General features: G+C 44.9%; 1 protein-coding gene across 4 annotated transcripts in view; it reads right to left on the reverse strand.

Moving 5' to 3' along the window:
• LOC119661584 (NACHT domain- and WD repeat-containing protein 1) overlaps window positions 1–26341 on the reverse strand; it is a 275579-nt gene that overhangs the window by 32036 nt on the left and 217202 nt on the right. For all 4 annotated transcript variants that reach the window (XM_038070985.1, XM_038070984.1, XM_038070986.1 and 1 more), the window contains exons 17-22: window positions 12100–12195; window positions 11435–11977; window positions 11048–11218; window positions 2695–3061; window positions 2384–2626; window positions 1981–2297 (exon numbers count right to left, since the gene is read on the reverse strand). In XM_038070985.1, coding sequence (XP_037926913.1) covers window positions 1981–2297; window positions 2384–2626; window positions 2695–3061; window positions 11048–11218; window positions 11435–11977; window positions 12100–12195 — 1737 coding nt within the window. The remainder of the gene's footprint in view (window positions 1–1980; window positions 2298–2383; window positions 2627–2694; window positions 3062–11047; window positions 11219–11434; window positions 11978–12099; window positions 12196–26341) is intronic.

Consider the following 26341-nt stretch of genomic DNA (forward strand, 5'->3'; position numbering starts at 1 on the left):
TAAGGCTGGCAAACCGCCAGGGAAACCGTCCTCCTATAGACCCATATGTCTTCTAGACACTATAGGGAAAATGTTGGAACGGGGTATTTATAATAGACGACTCCTAGCCATCGAGAGCCAAGGGGGCCTCTCAGATAGGCAATATGGGTTCCGTAAAGCCAGATCAACCATTGATGCCATCAAAATGGTTACTGGCTTGGCCGAAAATGCAATTCACAGAAGGGGTTGTACCAGCAAATATTGTGTGGTGGTCACCCTAGATGTGAGGAATGCATTCAACTCGACCAATTGGAACCTTATACGAAAGTCTCTGGCGACGATTGGTGTTCCCACCTACCTCGCCGCTATTATAGATAGCTATTTGCATGAGCGAACACTTTGGTATAATACCGATGATGGACCCAAGGAGTACATTGTCTCCGCGGGTGTCCCACAGGGCTCCGTCCTGGGCCCACTACTGTGGAATATCATGTATAATGATGTGCTTAATCTTCCGGTTCCGGAGGAGGCCACGGTGGTGGGTTACGCCGATAATATAGCACTGGTTGTGGTCGCAAATCATCTCCAAGACGCTGGTGTACTTAAGCGAAGCAATCAGTGTTGTTAAGCCTTGGCTAGAGAGTGCTAGACTGGCACTCGCTGAGTAAAAGATGGAAGCAGTCCTCATCACTAAGCGCCGCAAAAGAAATTACGCCTGTATTAGAATCGGCAATCGTATCATCACTTCCAAGCCGGCCATCAAATACTTGCGGGTGATGATAGACGGAAAACTCAATTTTAAGCAGCACATAGAGCATACCTGCAAAAAATCATCCACCACGAGTATGGCTCTCGCAAGGATGATGCTGAACGTAGGAGGACCTCGGAGTACTTGCTCATAGCCAAGATGGTGAGTTCTATCATGCTGTATGCAGTCCCAGTTTGGGGAAACGAGCTGCAGGTTTTAGGCAATGCAGATAAACTGAGTACGGTTTACAGAAGAACAGCCGCTGGCCTTCTGCTTTCAGGACCGTCTCAGATGATGCAGTGTTCGTCATCTCGGGAATGACGCCGATTGACATTTATAACACCAGTTCCATCTCTCCCTTATCGCAGGTGAAAAAAGCCGAAAGAGATAGATCCATAAGTAGATGGCAACAGCGATGGGACCAGTCAGAAAAGGGTCGTTGGACTTACAGGTTGATCCCTTCCATCAGGGAGTGGCTGGAGAGAAAGCATGGGGAGATCAATTATAATCTCACCCAGTTTCTCATCGGCCATGGAGGATTCCGTCAATACCTGTACAGGTTTAAATTGGACACCTCACCTAATTGTCCAAACTGCGACGGGGTCCCAGAGAACCCAGCGCGCGTATTCTCCCAATGTCCTAGGTTCCTGGAAGAAAGGAGGAACCTAGAGGAAACTCTAGGTGAAGTGCTATCACCAGAAAATTTTGTCCGTAGCTGGCCAGGAAGACTGGGATGCGATCAATTCCATGATCGCAGTAATCCAAGAGAAACTGCGAAAAGCAGAAGAAGTGAGGAAGGTGCGGTTACGAACCCCGCGGGAAGACGGAAGGAGACCTAGCTAAAGAAAGCTAACTCCGCCCCGTGATGTAATACCTAAAGACAGACAGACATTGAACCGATTTTAATAAGGTTTTGTTTTGCAAACCCTTTGTCTATCAATTTTAGACTAGACTGCAAGTAGCAGGCAGAAATTTAATTTCTTAGGAGGACTCAGTTTTCGCCAACAGTGCCTATTAGGTATAAGGATTCGGGAAGCACAAGCTTGACGCGGGCTTTAACGCTATGAAGATGAAGAAAATTAAAACCGAAAAATCGACTTCCTTTCATCTATCTCAACCACGAATCGATGTTGTCTCACCCAATGCCATCATATTCATCGATGAATTCGCTTCATCCATAATTGGCGACTTTGAATACGTAATATGAAATTTCAGATAAGAAATAAGATAAATATCTTTTTAGATCCACTTACCGTATTATGTCTTCTTCGTGGTGGTGACCGTTTATTCCATAACGCTTCTAGTTGATCGAAATGTTGGGATTGCGCTAGAGCAGCCTGTTCAGGACCCAGGCTCGTTTGGGAAGCCAAAGATTTCATCTCGGCAATCTTTGAGATTTCCTCCATACTCGCGGATACAGAGAATCTCCGCTTCAAACGTTCATCAACTTGAGCCATCATTACCGATGATGTTAGATGTCCATATTTCTTCTGCCAAGTGTAGGTGTCCAGGGATACTTCCTTCTTTAACAGTCGCTTCATTTGCCGTTTCGGACCAGCCGGACGGAGATCTGTCGATTAGTGATTTGATTATTATAAATTCTAATGAACATGCAACGGAACTAGCCGTAAGGCTAATGATAACAAAAGGACTTACCATCAGCATCAAGTGCCGGAGCTGAATACGTCGGTAGTTTCACGTAACTTGCTGGAGTATTGTGCAAACATATCACCGGCAGATTAAAACTGTCCACCAATTGCACTAAGATTCGTGAACATTCTAAGCTAATATCAAAACGTATGAATGGCATATGTATCTGCAGAGAAGTGAGGGCCAGCCCCCGCTTTATCTCCCAAACGATTAAAGTCTTGTCATCACTGCCTGAAACAGCTGTCGTTCCTGCGAAGTGGGAATAGTAAAACGAAGGAGTTACACCTTTATCAAAACCATCTAATGACATAACTAACCATCAGCGGAAACCTTAACACATGTCACCTGGGCCAAGTGTCCTGCCAGCGTATGTATCTCTTCGCCAGTATGGATGTCCCACACTATGAGGTTGCAGTCCTTGGAGCCGGATATCACCTGGCTTTTATTCGTTACCGAGACGGCGACACATGTAACTGCATCGATATGTCCGACCAGGACTTGAGCCAATTTCCCACCGGTCGCCTGCCACACCTTCAGGGACATATCCCGCGAACCGGTAATTACGTATAATGAATCTGCGGTTATAGCGAAACAGGTTATTTCGCCTGAGTGCGATACCGTGTACTTCTCATCTTCTCGCGTTAATGACCAGATTTTCAGACTGTTGTCGCCATTGGTGCAGACCTGCAGGAGGAGAAGAAGAATGGATGGGATTTTGTAATGAGTTCCTTTTTACGGTACCTGGACCCTGTAGGGGAGCTGTGGAGTTTTGTTTTGCAACGTAGTCGAATGTTTTAATGATGCAAGGTTGAGGGAGTTCTTAATGGGTATTCGGAGAAACCTTTATTATGTGAGCGAAAGTAGGTTAAAGGTTAAACGCAAGTTCCTTTATTGCTGACTTAAAGGGTATTAATGGCTTTCATGGATGCTGGAATTAGATACTGAATGAAGTGTCTCTTTCGTTATTATTGTTGCTAAGTACTTTGTCCATAAAAGCGAAAGGATTTAGCTACGTTTTGCAAGGAAATTGGTTTTTGTAAGGGTCGAATGTGGCAGTTTTCATCCCTGAATTTAACTGCTACATTTGACTGGAGGCCAAGGATCGATTTGGTCTGTTGAGCCATTAAAGAAGATTCGTTCGATTTGAAGATATTTATTGGGAGTTCATTACATTCGGCTATTAATAAAAAGATAGAAGTTGATATTCTTGTATGTATGAAAAGTACGAAATGTCACGTAAGGAGTGAACGCGAACTTATGTTGACTTTAGGGAATTTTAGGTCTTACAGAGGACCCTGGAAAGTTTGCTTGAAATTGTGCCAACAAAGCTGTTATAGGTTGCTTTACATGAATTTGGTCATCTAATTAAAATAAGTGACCACAAAGGAGGATTTAATTTAGAAGCAAGTGCTGAAGACGTTCGAAAGGTTTTGAATTAACGCGAATGCAGGAGCCTAATATTCAAGAAAGTACTCGGAAAAGGGACCCCGGCCATACATTCCGGCCACCTTTCGTAAGGAAGTGTTCCTTGCAGTTCACGCCTTAGCGCATCCAGCCATCAGAACAACAAGTCGGCTAGTCACCGAAAAATACTTCTGGCTCTCTATGAATAAGGACGTCAACTCCTGGGCTAGAGAGTGCATCGCATGCCAGAAGTGTAAAGTCACCAGGCAAACTCTTGCTAATGCTAGAGCCGGGGCCATAATGGCGGATTTCAGCATCCGGTGCCAACGGATGCTGAAATCCGTCATTATGGCCCGCGACGATCCATCTTGGACTGAAGTCTTGCCTCTCGTCCTACTTCGCCTCCGAACAACCCGTCGAGAGGATATTCCTGCCAGCCTCGCGGAGCTGGTATACGGGGGGAACCCAAGGTTCCCAAGTGACCCGGTCTTCGACAAGGGATCGGGTCTCAAAGACTCTGGATTGCTGCGTCTGCTGAGAGAAAACCTCCACTGCCATAAACCCACACCTCCCACCCGACACACATTCGCACCTGCCTGCGCTCCCAAGGAGCTGGACACATGCACGCACGTCCTGGTCAAGACGGATGCTGTCCGGAAGCCGTTGCAGCCTCCATACGAAAGCCCGTACCGAGTTCTCGAGCGGGGAGAACATTTCTTCCAGCTCCAGAACGGTGGACACAAAAAGGCTGTCTCCTTGTCCAGGCTGAAGCCTGGAAACATTGGCTATTATTGACTGTTTACGTCCACTTTTCTCTGCAGATCTTGGTACTTGTACGCCACTGAGCTAGTCAGTTTAGGAAGAAGCATGGTTTTCACCGGTTTGTTACACCCTATTGTGCAAAATCCTTAGATATTACCTTCGGTGTTTTCTGAGATGGGCCCTAAAATCTAAGCAAATCTTAAGCAATATAACTCGACTTGAGAATAAAATAAAATACTAAAAATAAGTTGCTGGAGGACTTACTTGCTCCAAATATCTGGTTAATCCATATGACAGGTATGAGCTGTCAATGACGTGTGAATTTTAATTCTTCTCTTTTGTCCAATGAATTTGTTCAGTTTTCCTCTTAGAGTTCCATGCAATCCACCTTTTTTAAGGTTTTGTTGCTGTTAAGCGACTCGGGTGGTGCTGAATGGCCGAAGACCAATAAACAAGGGGATCACTACACGGGAGCGTCCGTTCCTCTCGATGAGCGGCAAAGGAAAAAAAACTGGTTCATCATCATAATTAACGGCGCAACAACCGGTATTCGGTCTAGGACTGCCTTAATAAGGAACTCTAGACACCCCTACTTCGCGCCGAGGTGCACCAATTCGATATCCCTAAAAGCTGTTTGGCGTCCTGACCTACGGTATCAATCCATCTCAGGCAGGGTCTACCTAGTCTTCTTTTTTCACCATAGACATTGTCCTTATAGACTTTCCGGGCTGGATCATCCTCATCCATACGGATTAAGTGACCCGTCCACCGCAACCTGTTGAGTCGGATTTTATCCGCGACCAGACGGTCGTAGTATCGCTCATAGAATTTGTCGTTATGTAGGCTACGGAATCGCTCATCCTCAAGTAAGGGGCCAAAAATTCTTCGAAGGATTTTTCTCTCGAACGCGGCTAAGAGTTCACCGTTTTTTTGGTAAGAACCCAGGTCTCCAAGGAATACATGAGGACTGACAAGATCAATGTCTTCGACTCTATGGTGAGACGTTTCGAGCGGAACATTTTTTGTAAGCTGAAATAAGCTCTGTTGGTTGGCAACAACCGTGGGCCGATTACATCGTCATAGCTGTTATCGGTTGTGAGTTGTAGCCTCCAATTTTTATTGTTCCCGTTTGATCAATGCGATTTGATGTTGTTGGTTGGTTGGTCTTTGGTGATGACGTTGCTACCATATATTTTGTCTTGCCTTCATTGATGTGCAGCCCAAGATCGCGCGCTGTTCGCCGCCTGCTCTATCAGGATGAAGATAGACTGTACATCTCGGGTTGTTCTTCCCATGATGTCAATATCGTCAACGTAGGTTAGTAGTTGGGTGGACTTGAAGAAGATGGTGCCTCTTGCATTTACCTCAGCATCACGGATCACCTTCTCCCGGGCCAGGTTAAAGAGGACACATGATAGGACATCCCCTTGGTTTAGACCGTAGTCGATGTTGAATGGTCTCGAGAGCGATCCTGCTGCTTTTATCTGGCCTCGCACATTGGTCAGGGTCAGCCTAGTCAGTCTTATCAATTTCATTGGGATACCGAATTCTCTCATGGCCGTGTACTACTACCACTACCTATTTTTTATCACGCGGAGACGAAAACCTGTGCGGCGATAAGAAAGCGAGTTGAGCTCAAAATTTGCCCACCGACCTGGGGTGGTGGGCACTATAGCAAGAAATGATTCGCATAAGGCAGCACGACACTGACTCACACGTAGGTTGTTCAGTACCCTCCATCGGTTGTTGATGGACGTACGCTGGTCTGAGTTCCTTTATGATTCGTTAGAGCACAGCAAGGATGATCTAACTAAGAAATAGGCCGGCGTTGGGGTCGCAGCGTCGTTGGCATTTGAACTGAATGGGCAGAGGCGCCTCGAGTTGAGACATGCTTCGATTTTGGCAGCCAGTGCTGACAGCTCTTCAAAGGTAAGAGTGAGATCTCCGATAGTTCTGCGAAAGTGGTGCTAAAAACTGCACACCGCTGCTTCCCAGAGACCGCCATGGTGTTGAGCTGGAGGTGGTATGAATGACCTCGAAAAGCCAAGGCCGTGGTCACGCTGCGAAAAGAGCTTGTAAGTTCTTGTCGGAGCCTTTGAAGGTTGTAGCATTGTCGGAGTAGAGCTTCTCGCAGACTCGTCGGCGAGCGCAGAATCGGGAATAAACTGCAATAAATGCATTTGAGGAAAGGTCGGATACAATTTCGATGCGCACTGCTCGAATTACAAAACAGATAAAAGTAGCTATGCCTTCATGTTTTAGCTCCTCTGCCCCTGGAGAACACTGGTTCAGCGTAGTCCAAGTCTGTGATGGCGAAGACTCGAGATGGGACGACGCGCACGAAGGGTAACGGGCCCATTTACTGCAGCGAACGCCCCGATGAACTACTCCGATGGCGCCTGTTGAACATCTCGTTATGCAGAACAAGCGGTAGAGATACGATAGTATGACTTGAAAACCATGCAATGTCAGTTGGTCTGCGTTCTCGATGACATGTCTAATGGGGGTGCACCCGCTAGGAAGCTCGATGGGGTGTTTCTTGTTGAATGGAAGCGGTGTGTAGTGTTAGGCGTCTACCTACTCGAATCAGTCCTTGCTGACAAATGAAAGGGCTGAGTCTGGCCAATGGGCTGCGTTTTGATACTGACTCGACAGAGATGAACCGCGTACGTTCGCCCTTGAAATGCTAGAGTTTAACGACTCTTCAACAAAATACGCAAGCGATGCTTCATTCTCTGCTCAATGAGGCGGTGGCTTTTCAAAAGTGCAATTTCTCCAACGAGTGCAATAGGTCAAAATCCGCAAGCAATTGCAGATAGACGGCGTTGAGGATTCGTTTGTTCACTCTTCCAAGGTAGCAAGGGAGTGTTGAGACGTTGAGGATGGCCAATGGGTTTCTGACCTCGTCAACCAATCTGGTCCATGCCACCAAAGGCGATAGGAAGCGAAATCAACAGGGCTCAAGCCTCGTCTTGACTAATCTGCGCTCTTGTCAGCTGATCGCCCATGCTTCCAAGCCGCTGTAGGAAGCCGGGTGTGGTTGATAATAAAGGTTTGCCATTTGGGCGGATGGTCTTTGTTGCATGCCAGCACGACTTGGGAGTTTGGCCACACGTGAGTCCCCTTCAGTTGTCGTTATGCTGCATCGAGGATATGCGAAACCAATCGGGCGCGAAGCGTCGCTGTGCAGCTGTTCAATCGAAATAAGCATTAAACCTTCGTTTTTGCAGTTAACAGCGTAGATGCATGTCCAGGAACGACCGCGTAGATAGCGGCATCATAAGCTCGTTGCGAAGCTGCTGCGATTCCATGAAGCAGCCAGTTGTTGTCCTGAAACGTGCCGAGCCATCTGGGGATGCAAATGGTGGAGATCTCCGCTAGGTCGCCTTGAAATTGCATCCAACGACCTTGAAAAGGTTGCGGTAAAACGGAGTCCCATTACAGGTCCTGCATAATCATCTTGGCTATGACAGTCAATCAAACCAGGCAAGGATTCGAAATCAGGTGCTGTAAAAGGTGGTAGACGGATGACTCTATCGGGAGGTTGAATTTGACTGACTTTATCGGACAAATGCATATCAAGGATAATGGCATCGTGGTTACTGATGCCAGGTGCGGTTTTCAGTAATGGAAATGTATTCGGGTTCGGATTTATGCTGACGTTGCCGCTAATCAGGAAGTGGTCAAGGTATAAGTGGCAGTCCCCTATGTTGTAAGCATGGTGTGGGGCTAAAATAGGAGATGCTAAGTGGAGTTGGATTTGATGTCAGCCAGCGGTACAACTGACGTTGTTGATTATATAGGAGGCAAACCAGGAGGTATGACTGGCCTTTAAGACTACGGACCACGAATTTCCAGTTGAGCGAGGTTGGTTCTCACAGGAGGATGTTATGGTGGAAGGATCGTTCTGTTCAAAGAGCTGATTGCGACAGTATAGGAATACGATGGATACGAAGCTGGACGTGGTTCCTATTGAGGCAACAGTTACCTCGAGGGATTTAAGGGCGTTCTGGAGCAGAAATAATTGCGTAGCCAGGAATTTGTCGGAGACTAGTATTGCAGTGCCTCCGGCGGGATGTGTGGTTCATGATTAGGATGGTGTCTGTCGCTCCGAAAAAGGTTAAAATTGAGAAATTAGGGCTTATGACGATAGTGCAGCCCAGACAAGTAACCGTTGAAGATTGCTTAATTTTTTGCAGCTTTGGGCAAGAAAGGACGGTAGAAGTTTAACATGCCTAAAAACATGCAACGTTAGTCGAAGTCCCAAGCTTACGTCCATTTGCCTGTAGCCGTAAGTGTGTATGGTTGAGGAGTTTGCCGCCGCTAATTTGAGTTTTGCGGGATAAACGTACGCCTGTGTTGATTAGGTAATGACGCTTGCTCAAAGGGTCGTAGATGGTTAAACGGCGTGGAGTTTGCATTCTGGATAGCCGCCGCCGGAGCTCGCAACGAGTTTAGTTTTTTTTATGCTGTGAGCGTGCATGAGTGTACTTTGTGTTGTGTGCTGTTTGCCTTGCCAGCGAAAATGCATACGGTGCAGGACTCCTTGAGGTCCTCGACGCGCGTACGGATTCGAGAGCTACCTCCGGAACGCAAAGTTCCTATCGCGGGGGTGACCATCTTCTGCTGAAGCTCTGTAATTTGGCTTGTGACCTCCTGCGATACTTCACTGACCACGGGGCCTGCATGTACCTCGCGGCTCTTGTTAGCGGTGTTTGCTAACTCCCCTAAAGCCCTTGGGTCGCGACTTTTGAAGCTCCACCTCGACTTTGCCCCCATCCAACTGCTTCATCTCACGCAGCAGTTGGCTCGAGGAGCGGTCGCCTAAGGTGTGCTTCGCTGACTCACTTAAAGACAGTCGCTCGATGAGGGTGCTCTTTAACTTTGAGCAAGAGCACTCTTCAAGCACATCGGCGACGATCCCAACCAGATGGTTGGCCGACGAGCACATGAATAAATCGGGTGGTGTCAATTGTAATGCCCGCGAGTGCGAACTGCATCTCCAACTAGCAGAACCAGGCCCCTGGATTACGCCGCCGAAACGGTGAAACCCGGACCAACATTGCGGAGGTGCGGGAGACGCCTGCAGCGTTGTGGTTGTATGACATTAGGCGAACTTAACATAAATTTACGAGGGGCCCAGCGAAGAACCCTCCGAGCCCTACAATAAGCGGAACGAAAAATCCAACAGCACCACGGCCGAAGCGGAATTCACCCCTAAATGGAGAGTAACCCCAAGAATCAGCGAAGCACCAGAGGTCACAGCCTGCCCTATTTTGTACTGAAAAAACTTCTTGTTTCCGGAAATGTTCACCTGATCCTGGCACCGTGGTAGTTGTCGACGGAACTTTCGGGCTGATACTGTCTGCTGGTGTTTGAATTGCTATTGTGTTTCTGGCAGCAAGCGGTGTTGTTGGCTTTTTTTTTGGAGAGTGACTTGAGGACCTATATCAGGTTTCCGCTGTGTGCTTGCGAATCAGGAACGAAGGAGCGCCCCCAATCGTTCTTCTTCTGTTTGCTGGGCTGGGGTGCGTCTGCGGCTACACGGCCAGCCTGGTCAGTTTTCGTCTTTCGCTCTACCGCACTGGCGACTTTCCTCTCGGGTCTAGTGCAGTAATTCCCTATTAATCTGCTCCTTAAAAACTCGGTCTCACTGTTCTATTCATTGACATAGTTTCGGGGTCGCCAATTAGGATTTACTAACCAATTGACTTTGATAAAACTTTTATTTCAATTGTTAGTTAATGACATCCAGGTTAAACGGTTATGCTGAAAATTGTATGAAAGTCCGACCGAGGTGAAGAATGACAACTGACCGATTCGAGCCCCGTTGTTGCCTCGCGGGTTTCACCCTGATACCGATAAGTAGGCGCTCAAGAGGGAGTGATCCAAGCTGTCCGATCGTGGTGAGTTGTGCATCGACTTTGGTGTGGAGTACTGGTAAAACCCCCTCCCCCCCAACTGCAGTGCCTTCACACTCCCAGGTGACTTTCTAAAGTACAAATGCACAGTACCACAAGAGGGAGAGGAGTACTCTCCTAAGTTGTACCATCTCACTTCGCTTAGGCCCAGTATATTCTGCCGGAATCCTGGCCCATTTTGAAGAAAGCGAGCACTCTGGTGGACTTCGATACCACTGTCCAGGAGCAGGCAGATATTCCAGACGCTAATCATAAAGCGTTTAGATGGTCGTAGCCGTGGGGTTCCTATCCGAGGTTCACACACATGTCTACCCTTTTTAATCCTTTCACATGTAATCCCCAGCTTCTCGTTTCAAAGGAGTATTCAAGTATTCCTGGAGAAATATTATATTGGCCTATTTAAGGAATCGGTTAAAAAAGGTTTTTATATAACATATAAGATGGACAATTGCAATACCTTCCAATGAAGCATCTTCTTTTGTTGACTATGGATCTGTAGATTGCAGGTAGGTACTAAACAACCCCATATCCACTGCTCTAGCAGATAAATTTGTGTAGGAATGTTGAATGGTCTCATACTTACCGCAAATTTCATGTTATTCGTAGCAGCTAAAAATTTATTGGGTCCTTGAACTGTCTGCAAAAGTGTTGCAGAATCGGCAAGCCACACATGTAATGTGCCCTCCTTATCGGATGATATAACTCGTCTCGAATCCATTAGCACAACGACACAGTTTATCCCAGCATTATGACCCTGTAAGAAGAAATTGAGCAAGAAAGGAAAATAGTTTCGAAACCTTTACTTAATGGATATCCTTTAAAGCCATTTCACTGGCGAGGACGAAATATATTCAAATGGAAAATGGTTTTCACCCAAAAAAAGTTCCAGCAGACATACTGCGCAAGGTCACACCAGTTTGAAGTATTACAAGGATGAACAATGAATCCCAGGCTCGGATTATATACTCACCTTAAACGTTATAGACGCTAACGCTAGACCTAGATTCCACACGACCACGGTTTTGTCCTCGGATCCCGAGGTCAAAAACTCACAGTTCGGTGAGAAATTGACGCAGGTTACAGCTCCTGTATGGCCATCCAGGGTACATTGGAGCTCGGGTGAGTTAATTTGCATAATGTGAACACTTTTGCTCGATGCCACAGCCGCCAGCTGCGAGTCCCTTGATATATCAAAGCATGTCACCGGCGGTATATTGGCAGGATTTGTAGATCTCTGTGACAATATTGGTTTTGAGTGCTTTTTCCGCCGGCGATGCGAGTAAGGATTCACGAAAACTTCCTCGTTACGGAATGAATAGAAAGTGATTTTGTTTCCTCCTACGGTAATCAAAAAGTCGTCGTTCTCTAGTACGTAGAGCGCTGTACAGGGTCCTGGATTGGGCGGCAAGGAGCGCACCAAACGTCCTGAGTGCATATCGAATATAAGAGCACGCGTATCATCACAGCCTATAATTGCACGTTGACTATCCATAGCGATTGCCATTGTTCGCACCTGCAAAGATCCAAGGTAACGAGTGAGATATCAAGGGGGATGCGAAGGGTGAATGAAGGAGTGTCATCAGGACATCGCTGGAAGGTATTTAACTTCCATAGTTGACACAGTAGCACACCTACCTTTGATTTATGTCCCTTCAAGGCATGGAGCTCCGTTCCCGTAGCGAGTGTTCGCAGGTACAATCCATTATCCGCACAGTGGCCTAATAGAAACACCTGTTGGAGGAACATTTCAACATGTTGAGTGCTATGCTATGCGGAAAGACGGATGGAATGGGGTGGGAAATTATGGCAGGAAGGGGATGGGGAAGTGAATTGCTTTTCCGATGACGGATGGGCTGAATTCATTGGCACGCCGAGCTCGAATACCAGGGGAGCCATTCGTCGTCCAAATAGGCCGTGGAATGAGCCTTTCGTCAGACATTTTTTCAGGACCGAGGACAGGCGAGTGCTCAATTCCCAAATATTCAAATGACATACACAATGCCGAGAGTATTTGTATCCTTCTCGTACAACCCAAGGTTTGGATGGACTCAATTTGCAAGTTCAGAATATATTTGCCTCCTCAGAGCCCCGGGCAGGAGTCGAAATTGCAACATTCGAGGAATCACCGTTTCCTATTTTCCTCTTTTCCAGTGAAAGTTGAATCTTATCCCTCTTTGTTCCCGTCTCTTGCTTTCTTTTTTATTTATGAGATATTAATGTTTTAGAAACAGAAGGTGGGCGGTTAACGATAAATTGTTGAAAGCAACTTTTCCCAATTCTGACTCTCTAGTTCGTCTCCCGGAATAGATTTCTTCAATGGCGTTTCAGATGAATATGTAAATTATTATGGGCATTGTGGGTTGAGGATTTGAAAATTGAATTTTCATGCATAAATCGACGTGTATTACTTTTCAGATTTGTGTTGAAATATTGTTACAATGGACTCTGGTTGGAAATGAATATTAGACGGTATTTTGGTTTACAGATATAATGTCGTGCATTGGGGTGCCTTGAGGAGGCAAAGTAAGCACAGAACTGTCACTAAGTGACGGAAATAAGTTTTCTGAGATTTCGTGACAACGTTTTGATTCACGTCATTCGAAGCTATTCGATTCCTGCTGACTTCCACTTTGACTTTTATAATTAATTGTTTATTGGGTGAAATATAGTGGGCGCTGGTGTGCGACATTGACAGCATTTTCTCTGCCTTGCCCAGGGACAATCTGACGGGGGAATGCATTTAATGATATGCAACATTTCTTCGTTTTCTCCCGTCCTAATACTCCTTAGCTTTCCCAATTTACTACTTTCAATTTATCATTCCTACATTCCAATTTTAACATTTAATTTCAACAAGTATTTTTTAAATTGAGTAATTTAATTTATTTTATAAAAAAAAAACCAACAACTGGTCCCTCTCCCCTAACCCCAAGAATTTCTTTACATTTGTACAACCAAAATTTTATTTTAATTTCCCAAATTGTGCAAGCGAATAATGTAATAAAGTACATTCACCTTATTTGTTCGTACCTACATAATGCGTTGTTGTTGTTTTCTCAAAGCAACAATCCGAAATAGCGAAAGGATCACCATGTTGTTGGGTGCATGCCCTAGCCCTTCTTTTGTTTCTGAGCGAGGCATGGGGTGTTTTTGTTGTCACTGAGGCGGCATGAACTTTTAAGTTCAAGGCCCTGGTTAACGGAGTCAGGATGAACGCGACCGGCTGATCGGAGAGACAGCTGATGGCCGGGAGATGGAATAGGAGATTGTTTTTGCTTGAGGAGGAGATTTGTCGCGAGGAGTTCTTCTGTGGTGGGAGCTGACTGCCTGCTAATTAATTGGCAATCATGGTCTTAAAATTGAAGGTGCTAAGATTTAAAATTGTGACGATTATTGGCAAATTTTTAGTAGTTGAAGTTAAAATAATTTCATGTTTACATTTATTCGCCCGAAGAGAAGTGTTGCGCGCATTGCGAGGACTTTTCTTTGGATTATACCAGCGGCAAAAAAAACTGGCGATTATTTCTGGCGGCCTTGAATTTAATTTTTAACTCCCAATACATTGATACAAGAATTAAATTCTGAAAATTTGACAATTGCATTGCTTACATTTTATTCTTATATTTTAATCGTTTGCATGGTATTAGTATTAACGATTATTATTGTCTTTTTTGGAATATTTCTATTTTTTTCATTTCTTTATTTTTTTATTTATCACAATCTCGGCAGATGCCGGATTTTACCTAATACTAGCACTAAGTGCCAAGCATTTAGGCTCGGACGATCCTACCTACTTAAAAACTAAAGGGGCGCTGGTGGTGGTGGCCGGTGGTAGGTTAATTGGGGAATCCGTCGAGAACTCCCCTTAGCATCCAGCACGTATGCAGAATGGTGTACTTCTGCATGGTTTGAACCAGACTGTGCGAAAGTCCCAGTCCAGTCAAGGAAAGCCGCGAGGGATTTAGGTACAATACCTGTAGCTGACAATATTATGAGGACTACAACCACCCGCTCGAGACGCCAAATTTCTTTGATTTCCCGACCCAACGGCTCATAGTTCACCTTCTTCCCCACATATTTCCGTTCGATGTTGCTAATATGGGGGATAGCAACATCGATAATGTACGTGGAGCGACCCGTCTTGTCAACTAAAAGTACGTCAGGCTTGTTGTGTGAAGTATGGCGATCAGTCAGAACTTGCCGGTCCCAATACATGTTGTAAGCAGAACTATCAAGTACTGCTTGCGGCTCATATCGGTAAACCGGACATGTTCCCGTGATCAGCCCATGCTTATATGCAAGGTTTTGATGGATAACCTTACATACAGCATTATGCCTGGTGATGTATTGCACCGGTGCCATAACAGTACAGCCAGAAATGAGATGGTCCAACGTCTCTAACGCCGAACCACCCATTCTGCACTGGTCGTTCTCCACCCGTTCTTTCATGATGAGCTTTTTATAAGCTCGGGTGGCGACCACGCCATCCTGAATGGCACACATAAACCCCTTCGTCTCAGCAAAGAGCTCCCCAGCACACAGCCATCTGTTCGACAGATGCAAATCGACAAATGGCTGCCAAAGACAATTCACGTGTTTACCGTGCATTGCCTTCGACTTCCATTCATCGATCCGCTCTTGGTCCGACTTCACCCCACTCAGAGGATTGAAGGATCGATCCTTCAAGTTAAGTGGAGTCAGTCCACAGTCTGCCTTACAGACAGCCGCATGCAAGGGACTCGCCTGCTCTTTGCTGTAAAAATAAGCGCGCAGCGAGTCGACTTGGCGATGATGTTGTGCCGCCACGTCAACCACGCCTCTACCTCCGATGTCACGAGACAGGTTCATCCGCTCCACGGCAGACTTTGGGTGATGCATTCGGAATTTGGACATAGTTGTCCGTATCCGCCGCTGGACGTTTTCCAGATCGGTCTTCGTCCACGGCAATATTCCGAATGCATAAGCCAGTGAAGGGATGGCGAATACATTCAACGCGCTTATTTTATTCTTCCCCGAGAGATGCGATTTCAGCACCAGCTTTACACGTCGCAGGAATTCGGACAGCAGAGCTTCTTTCAGATCACCAACTCGAGCATGGGTTCCTTGCAGAATTCCTAGGTACTTGTAGAAGTCTGTCTCGGTCATAGCTTCGATGTGGAGGTCACCAATGCTATGTCCGGCATGTGGCTCGTGATGACCTTTGCGGATGGCTTGGATTCGACATTTGTCTAATCCAAACTCCATCCGAATATCACGGCTGAACATGTCTATTATTCGCAACAGACTTCTAAGATGGCCATCAGTACCAGCATACAGCTTGACGTCATCTAAGTACATCAAGTGGGTCAGTTCGCACTTAGCACGTAGGCCATACTTTATTGCAAAACCATGCCCTCTAGCATCATTCAGTAGCCATGAAAGGGGGTTCAGTGCCATACAAAACCAAAGAGGACTCAATGAATCCCCCTGGAAGATGCCTCGCCGTATACGGATGGGCTCTGAGGTATTAGCACCCTCAGATGTACGGACTGATAAGGTGGTATGCCACCCTTCCATGACTGTCGCCAAAAACTTTATTAGTTTCGGATCAATGCGATACAGATGTAGGATATCGATTAGCCAGGTATGCGGAACGCTGTCGAAAGCCTTGGCATAATCGATATAGCAACTGAAGAGGTTTCTCTGGCCTCTAGTTGCTTGTCCTACAACTACCGAGTCGATAATGAGTTGCTCTTTGCAACCCCTTGACCCAACTCGGCAGCCCTTCTGCTCCTCGGACAGAATGTTGTTGGTCTCGAGGTGCGCATTGATCCTTCCACTAATAATGGACGTGATGAATTTGTAGAGGGTTGGTAAGCAAGTGATCGGTCTTGTATCTGCGGGGTCCTGCACCGTGTCCTTCTTAGGGATAAGGTAGGTAATCCCCGCAGTGAGGAAAGGTGGAAATTCCTCCGGCCGACTCATGACCTCATTTATACTGCGTGCCAACCGACTGTGTACGCTGGTAAATTTCTTATACCAGAAATTCTGCACCCGATCCAGACCTGGGCCCCTCCAGTTCTTCGAGCTGTTTATGGCTCGTCGAACTTCCTCTTCGGTAACATCCGCGAAATTCATGCCAGGTGCATTGGCATGGCGGGTGCCTTCGGCGGTGATCCACTCAGCATGCTCAGCATGCTGGGCAGGTAACCCCCAAAGTCCACCCCAATACTCTTTCGCTTCCATCACCGAAAACTGTATTGTCTGGGCGCTTATGATTATTCTTCTATTTTTTATTTATTTTATTATATTTTTTGTGTTATTTAAGGCTTTTAATTCTATTTATTTCTTTTATTGAATATTTTTCACAATTCCATGCTTTTTGTTATTGTAACTGCTGGCATTTTTATAGGAATTATGACATTGTGAATCCTAACTAAATCTATTTACTTTCAGGATGTGCTCTCCTCTCCTATTCCTCTTTAGTTTCGCAAAATAAATGGACATCCTATAATATCACGGCCTGAAGATGTGCAGGTAGAGTGGGAACCCCAGAGGGTTCGCCTCACAATACATCTGAAGCAGGTGAAACATTGGTCGATGATATGATCCGCCGTGGATCCTCCGCGTCTGGAGTTGTACGGCCACACATTTACGGTCGAGTGGTCCTTTTTAAGGTTTTGTGTAAAACAAAACTTTATTAAAATCGGTTTACTGTCTATCTGTCTGTCTATTTGTCACACGCATTTTTATGGGAGACGGTTATGGCGATTGACACTAAATTTGGTGGAAAAATGGGAACTGTGAACGCTCACGCATATAATGAGTTATATCCTTTTACGTCGAATTTAAGGGGGTCCCCATACATGCAAAAAGGGGGTGCAACTTTTTTTTCACCAAATATAGTCATTTGGGTTATCAAATGAAAGGTCTCGGTTAGTACTTTCCGAAGTTTTGATACTGGTTGCAAAGGCGGGGAGTTTCTTTTGCGGACTCACTTTCAGAAACCACCCAACCGAGAAATCTGAATAGAATCAAAAAGCTGCTACTACATATATGGTGCCTAGGTTCCAAAATACCCTACATACCAATATCTGTTCAAATAAAGCTAATAATAGTACATTACAATAATTTTTAGTAATTGGGAAGAGAACTCCCCTTAAGTTCATCCTAGAATCACGCAGGAATGTAGCCTACAGAATAGAACCTTCTAAATTTGGTGGAAATCGCACTATTTGTAAAAAAGTTTTAATAGGTCAAAGCTGTCGCTTCTTTGCAAATTCAATACTTTGAATGTCAATATCACTTGAAAGTGGATATTTCCACAAAATATTAGGTTGTTGCAAATGAAATGTCGGATTTTTCAATGAAGTGAAGTTAGTTATGATTTTAATGTTTAAAACTGCCGCAAGGTGACTCTGGTGGTATGGGATAATTGAGTATAAATAGTCGTTCGTTCGATCAAGGAGTCATTTCAGTTTCAATCGTCATTGAAGTTCCAAGTAAAACTCAAAGAAAAAAGCATGGAAGGGAGTCAAAAACGTCTACTTTTTCTATATGAATTTAAACTTGGTCACAACGCAGCGGAGGCAACCAGAAATATTTGCAGAGCATTTGGAGCTGACGCAGCAAACGAACGAACGACACAGCGGTGGTTCGAAAAATTCCGATCAGGCGACATGACCCTCCAAAGTGAACCTCGTGGACACCCAGGACCATCGATCGACAACGACGAGTTGCGTTTGATAGTGGAATCTGATCCCCGATCATCGATTCGTGACATTGCAGAGAAAATAGGCGTACACTATTCGACAGTATCTCGGCACTTACAACAGCTTGGAAAGGTGAAGAAGCTTGATAAGTGGGTTCCGCATGAACTCAACGAGCAAAACATGGCGCTGCGAATGGAAATATCCAGCTCTCTACTCAACCGCAACAGGAACAATCCCTTTTTGCGCAGAATAGTGACATGCGATGAAAAGTGGATATTGTACGACAACCGTCGCAGATCAGCGCAACGGCTAGATGCCGATCAGCCTCCACAACACATGCCAAAACCGAGCCTTCACCCGAAGAAGGTAATGGTAACTGTTTGGTGGTCTGCATCTGGAATTATTCATTATTCGTTTTTGGAGCGTGGTGAAACAATTAATGCAGAGAAATATTGTGCCCAACTTGATGAAATGCCGAGAAATTACGTGTTCAGCGGCCTAGATTGGTCAACAGAGATGGAGTGATACTGCTCCATGATAACGCCCGACCTCATGTTTCCAGAATGACGATCCAAAAATTAAATGAATTACGATATGAGACTCTTCCTCATCCACCATATTCACCCGACCTCTCGCCAACCGACTACCACTTTTTTAAGCATTTGGATCACTTTTTGGCGGGGAAACAATTCAGCAATGAAGTAGCTGTCAAAAGTGCCTTTGAAGAATTTCTTAGCTCTAGAAACCCAGACTTTTACGAAACTGGAATAAATGCCCTTGCATCTCGTTGGGAGAAGTGCATTGAAGCTGCTGGTTCTTATTTTGACTAATAAAATTAATTTTCATAAAAGTTATAGTTTTTTGAAATTTTACTCAAATATCCGACATTTCATTTGCAACAACCTCATATATGCACATATTGCATTCTACGTACTAATGGGACAATTGCACACTCAAATCTATTTATAAAAGAAATATACAAAACCTTTCATGCCTGAAGCGTCTAGTTTCTGGTTTGCCGACTTGTTTAGCTCACGTGGTGTTTATTTCGTTAGGTTTGCGCAAATCCCCGGGTGCAGACCTACGCACCGGAAAAGACACATGCATTTTTGAATGAAGGATCGAATTCCCCAAAGGACCCCTCAGATTGCCGAGCCTGACTAGCACAGAGGTGACGTAGCACATCGATGGAGCTTCAAAATTTATGGGCGGACCTTTGTGGTTAATTTCGCCACCTTTTTAGGTTTAGGCCATCGTTGTCGGTTAGCGGTGATATACATTAGCTACCTCCATAATTTTCCGAGAAGCTTCCACTCCTTCTCCTATTCTATCGCAAAAAACTTCTAGGGGAGCACTTTAACCGGCCGTCTTAGGATAGTAGCTTCCATTGCTAATAGAATCCGCAATGAAATTGCACCTATTGTCAATGTGACATATCCGGTGCCCTGGTCAACACGATCATGCATATCTGTTCCATACGCTGAAAAAGTTCCTCATTTTTATTGTCTTAGGACGAAGGGATAAAGAGAATTTAGCATTGTTCATGGTTTGAGTGACATAAGTAGAAATAACGCTTTTTATATATACATACTGGTCAACTCCTTCGATGTTGTCCATTTATACAAATAGAAAGTGTGCAAAGACCAGTCACACCACGAACCTTGGCTGGTTGGGGTTGATTTTCAATTCGACTCTACTCTTTTTCCAAATCCTTTCGGGCTGAATCCATGACTCGGTGAAAGAGCAAACATATGATTATTAGCATACATAGTTGAGGTCTTTGAAGAAAGGTGCCATAGTTGAAAGAAACCCTCCACGTCGTTCGGCAAAGGCAACACGGGACGATTTCTCCGGAATGCCCCTCCTGTATAGAGCATTTTAGATGCACGTCTCATTACCTTTATCGAAAGCTTTTTCGAAATCAACGAAGAGTAGGTGGAGCGGTGATCCAAACTTTAGGAGGAACCAGCGCAGGAACCAGAATACTCTCTATCGATCGAGTTTTCGAGGTGTTCCTTAATATTATATTCCAGGAAAACTTTAGGTAGTCTTATCCCAATAGCAGGAAGCACGCAAATATTTCTTCAGTTGCCAAACCTACGACGAGTGGTCAATTTCGGAATCTTACCAATCATCCTCATATCCAATATTTACGTGGATTAATTTAAGTGGAAGTAGCGGATCCGTAGAGACTGCATTGGCTGCCACAGGGAGAGCACGGCTTTACTCCATTTGGGTGGGTTTTTAGCAAAGATAATTTCACTTTTCCCTGAAGGAGCATTAGCATCATCCAAAAGAGGTGGAACTTTACCAGATACCATACAAATGAGAATAGTAATAAAGTACTCCTTTCACCTCTTCATCTGCTTATGATCATGGAAGAGAACCCTACCATTGACGACCATCACGAGACCCATCGAAAGACTTACGACCATCTTTAAGTTTATCCGTGATACGGTATACGATGAAAAAATCGTTGTCTTTTGCGGAAAATTCTGTTACCCTCACCAACGCAATTGTGGAATTTATTTTGTCACGGTTTATAAGACGCTGTCCTTTCCGTACTTTTTCATGGTAATGGAATTTCAACGCGTGGCGTTCAAACCCCGTTTGACCCAACAATAGAACACTTAACTCATTACGTTCAGGAATCCGCCTCAACGTTTCCGCACTCGGACAGGTCTTGCAAAGTCCTTTTGGGATGTGGCCAACAATTTCATCCGTGCCGCCCAGTGCTCCTAAATATTCTCAGGTGGGTTGGTCAAAGTTTGTGTAGTTTACGGAGGAAGAAGGCTTTCTCACTGCTAGATGGCGATCAGATTGCGGAAATACCCGTATTTAATTTTGGGAGGCGATGCTCCGATTTGCTGAAGCAGATTTAGTAACGACACGCAAAGTAAGGTAAACGACCATCAAATGATTGTCAACAGCCCTTTTCTTACTCCCATCGGGAAGATAACTCCTCAATTTATTGCTAGCCGTGAAAAGGACGATCTGATCAGATATTCTTTAACAATAATAATAATAATAATCGTTGGCGCAACAATCCATATTGGATCAGGGCCTTGAAGTGTGTTAGAGCACTTCATTCAAGACCGTAACGGTACACTAGGAGGCAATGTGGTCAGCATTGCGCTCGCCCGAGATTATTATCCTGATTTCACTCAGGTACTCATTCACAGCTGAGTCGACTGGTATCCGACGTCAAATCACGATTCAAATTCCACTGCCACCAGTGAGATTTGAATCGCGACCTTCCGTACGACAACCTTGTGTTCAAACCACTGAGCTATCCTCCTTAGCTTTCCCAATTTACTACTTTCAATTGACCATTCCTACATTCCAGTTTTAACATTTAACTTCAACATGTATTTTTTTAAATTGATTAATTTAATGTATTTTATAAAAAAAACCAACAACTGGTGCCTCTCCCCTAACCTCAAGAATTTCTTTACATTTGCACAATCAAAATTTTATTTTAATTTCCCAAATTGTGCAAGCGAATAATGTAATAATGTACATTCACCGTATTTGTTTGTACCTACATAATGCTTTGTTGTTGTTGCTTTCTCAAAGCAACGATCCTGAATAGTCAAGTGATTACCGAGTTGTTGGGTGCATGCCCTAGCCCTTCTTTTGTTTCTGAGCGATTCATGGGGTGTTTTTGTTGTCACTGAGTCGGCATGAACTTCTAAGTTCAAGGCTCTGCTTAGCGGAGTCAGGATGAATGGGACCGGGACCGGTTGATCGCAGAGACAGCTGATGAGCGGGGGATGGAAGGGTTCTCTGTGGTGATGGAGGGAGCTGACTGCTTTTTAATTAGTTGGCAATTGTTGGCATCAAGGTCTTAAAATTTAAGGTGTTAAGATTTAAAATTGCCATGATTATGGGAAAATTCCTTTTTTTAGTTCGCGTGATGTTTGTTTCGTTAGGCTTCCGTAAATCCCTGTGTGTGCAGCAGAAAAGACACATTTTTGTGAAATGACACATAAGGGATCGAAGTGCTCAATGGATCGCCTCACATTCCAGAGCCTGGCGGCAAGCTCGTATCGATGGAGCTTTAAAATTTGCGGGCGGATCTTCACAGACAATTTCGCCATCTTTTTAGGTTTTTCGGATAGCTTAGGATGGTCTTTTGACCGTCGATAACTAACATTGGTCATTACAGAAATATTAGATGTACTTTTGGTGCTACATATACCAGATTGTAATGACTTATTTAGATGCCGTATAGGCAATGAACCATTAGGGTTAACCAATATCAACCGCTATATCTGAGCTAATCCAAAACGTGCGGAATCCATCGCTAAGATCCGCCCGCTAGTGAGTGCAGCTCCATTGAAGTGCTTTCCTTTTGCCAGTACGGAGCTTTATGAGTCATTACAAACGGGGCCAAATGTGGGGCTCGGTTTGTTTTACATATGTACTCGTACAACATACGGTTCCCATTGTCCTCTATGTGAAGGATAACGCATCAACTATAATACATACACCCAGGTGCCATCGTTGCCGGTTCCTGGTGGTGTACATCAGCTACCTCCACAATTTTCCGAGAAGCTTTCACTCCGTCTCCACTATTCTATCACAAAACGTTATAGGGCAGCACTTTAAACGGTCGTCCTAGGATAGTAAGTTCCATTGCTAAAAGAATCCGCAATGAAGTTGCCACTCATTGCCAATATGACTTATCCGCTGCCACTGATCAACACGTCCACGAGTATCTGGCTCCTGCACTGAGAAAGCTCTTCATTTGTTATTGTCTTTCACTGGTATATTCGGATGATACGAATTGATGATAGTTTGAACCTTTTGAGTAACACCGGCGATCATTTTCCATGTAGTAACATAAAGAGAACACGGGCGCGGAACAGCTTTAGCTTGATGTTAGTGTGGAGATAGTTGCATTGCCAAATTTTAGAGCAATGACGGATTTTGCATTGTTCATGTTACAAGTGACGTTAAGCAGAAACGACGCTTTTACAAATTGGTCAACACCCTCGATGCTCTGTCCATTAGTGCAACTAGGAAGAGTGCGGTAATCAGTCAGAGTGAGAATCTTGGTTTTGTTGCTGTTTATTTTCAGTTCGACCCTGCTTGTCTCCTTCATCAAATTCAGAGCTCCGAGGTCAAGCTCCATGGCTCTGAGGGAGAGCAAATATTCTATATTTTATTTTTTTAAAAATTGCCGGGTCTTAAGTCCGCTTCCACATGATGCCGGATCGGACCGAACGGGGAGCAACTTTTTTTTGCTTCACGGACCCCTCGTTTAGGGCTTAGCATTCAAACTTTCAAAATATTAGGCGAAGGCGGCTTTACGGGAGCAGAGGCAAATCGTCAGGTGTTGCCTCACCTCCGCCCTGGAAGCAGCGTGACCGAAGGGGCTCACAGATGTTAAATGTTCCTTTATATAATTCGCAGAATACGATATGACTACCAATAATATTGAGCGTAAATCCGCCCATACTTTGGACCAAAGCTTGGCCAGAGTCTAGTCCGGCATCAAGTGGATGCGGACTTAGGACCCCGCAATTCTTAAGAAAATATATTCATCTCTGGTCAAGCTTTGGCCCAGAGCATGGGCGTAATTCGTAGTCATATTGTGTTCCGCGAACTATATAAAGGAGCATTTAACATCTCCGAGCCGCTTTGGTCACGCTGCTCCCAGGGCAGAGGTGAGGCAGCACCTGATGATTTGTCTCTGCCCTGGTAAGAAACCGTAAAGCCGCCATCGCCTAATACTAGATTTTATTATCATAGTCGGGGTGTTTGAGCTAAGATGACATAGTTCAATGAACTCCTTTACTCATCCGGTCAAGACAGCACGAAACGAAAAAGTATCGGAGATAATATGCAACCTTGGCGGACCCCGCTTTCAAATTCTTCTTTTAAGATTTTCCCTCGGTACAGCAAGTACGATTGCGCATACGAGGCTCTGATAATAGATGTTATTCAAATGAGAATAGTGGTTAAGTGCACTTTCCACTTTTTCAGGTGATCATCACCGTAGATCACCGGCACACCATTAACCACCATCACGAGATCATCACCCATTCTCGCTCGGAGCCAACAAGAGCGCTCGTTTCCGTATTTAGATAGATCCTGTAATGTCCTTTTGAGAGTTGGCCGATAACTTCGTCCGTGCCAAAAAACAAAGGCACTTTTGACGGACCCCGGCGCTCATTGGTATTCTTGGGTGGGCTGTTCCAAGTATGTGTCGCTTGCGGAATAAGACTGTATGACTGACAGATAATGAAAATTGCCTGTATTAAATTTGGGGAGCCGATATTCCGTTTTGCCCAAATAGATGCAGTATGAAACGCAAAAAAAAGTAAGCGGCAATCGGATGATCGCCAATACCCTTTTTGTTACTTCCATTTCGAAGACCATTCCTAAATTCACTGCTGATCGCAAAAAGGGCAGTCTGATCAGACATTCCCTGACGAGCCATTCGAAACCCAATTACCCGTGTGGTAGGCCCCATGCATGAGTAGTAAGGTAACCATGAGGAAACGGAGAAAGTGGAAGAAGTCTATAAGCCTTTCACAGTTGTTGTTGCGGTCACCAAAACTATGCTTCGCCATTATATGGCATTGAAAATGTCAGGTTTATATTATTGGAGTTCATACTGGAGCGCGCATTTTATGTAGAGGCGCTCGGTACCGTCGTTGTGGAGTGTTCCAGAAATAATTTTTTGTCAAATTCATAGTTGGGAAATCAGTTCCCTGATCCTATTGCATCCTCAACGTTTTATCTATAGCCACCTCTTTGATATGCATCAACGACGCCATAACTTGGTCCAGTCTACGCCTACCTTTATATGGAACCCCAGACATCCGTGTTTTGCGCTGAAATGCACTAACTAGTTATCTCTGACAGCGGTCTGACATCCTGGATTACGTTATCGCCTCATCTAAGGGAGGGTCAGCCAAGTCTTCTTCTTTTACCTTAAATTTTGCCCATATAGACTTTCCGGGTTTGATCGAGGTCTATATGGTTTCATTTTGCTGACTTGTTGGTAGATTTACGCGTTTGGTGTAGTTGCTTCCTATACTACTCTAGTTCAGAGACCTGCTGGCTCTCCCAGGTTTCCTTTTTCTGTTTGTCAAGTCGCTTTTCTGGTTGATAGAGTTCTTGATAAATCTCTATACGTATCGTCGTGTCGGTCTAGTCCGAGGCTCCTTTCGTGACTTCATAAGACACCTTCTTCTTTCTCTGGCTTCAGTTTTCCATTAAGACACACAACGTGAGGATGGAAATAAGATTTGGTGGCAGAGTTGTTACGTGGTTTCGATAGGAGGTTTTGTGTTGCATGAAAGGTACCAGATCACGGTTCCCCCTTGAGTCCTATACTATCCTATGACCGTCTCTGATTATCTTACAGAATTGTAGCTTTGAAAGTTAATTGGTCGGCCTAGTTCGTGATCGTCATGGACGAGTGGACTGGGAGTCACCACGCTAGTGATAGACCGACAGCGCCATTCCCGTTATTTCCATTGATGTTCCCAGTCAGTTCAGCAGCATATCCTTCGGGCACGCTGTCCTCCGACAGAGTAGCTGCTCATCAGTGGAAGCACAGCTGGCTAACACTGAGAATATGAGTATGAATGCTATTTGGCGGTTTCGCAGACTCAGGGATCAATTACGCAACCTGTTGTTTAACACTGATCTCCGGAGCAAATTCGCATTCGAACTCAAAAAGAACGCGGGTCCTTCGCCGATTTTTATTTGGACATGCATTGTGCTCAAGTCCCCGCAACAAGTTAGAGATACGAAATTGATGGGAACTCTCTCTGAAGTTTGCGACCCGAAATAACGCTCGCAATATTTTCCCCTTTCCGGTCCACAATCTCACCATTCGAGAGATTCATGGATGACTGAATAAATTCGAAAGCTGGTCGACCTCATACTAAACAATTGAAGCATTTTTAATTATGGGAGGTTAGGGGTCCCGGAAGCCGGGCCTCCTTTAAATCTGAGATAGGACGTCTGTCGGGGATTCGGCACTCGGATTTTGAGTTTTCTGGGTCTATACGCGGACGATCCTGTATTTTTTTTATTTTCCACTTTCAGGTTCGTGTTCGTATGTTAGAATAATTTCGCACGATATCCCATGTTTCCATTTCAGGCTCTGGGGCGGTCCCACCAAACCGGATCAAGGACATTTGAAAACTTTTTGAATGACATGT

This window comes from Hermetia illucens, chromosome 1, assembly GCF_905115235.1.
Source record: "Hermetia illucens chromosome 1, iHerIll2.2.curated.20191125, whole genome shotgun sequence".
NCBI lineage: Eukaryota > Metazoa > Arthropoda > Insecta > Diptera > Stratiomyidae > Hermetia > Hermetia illucens.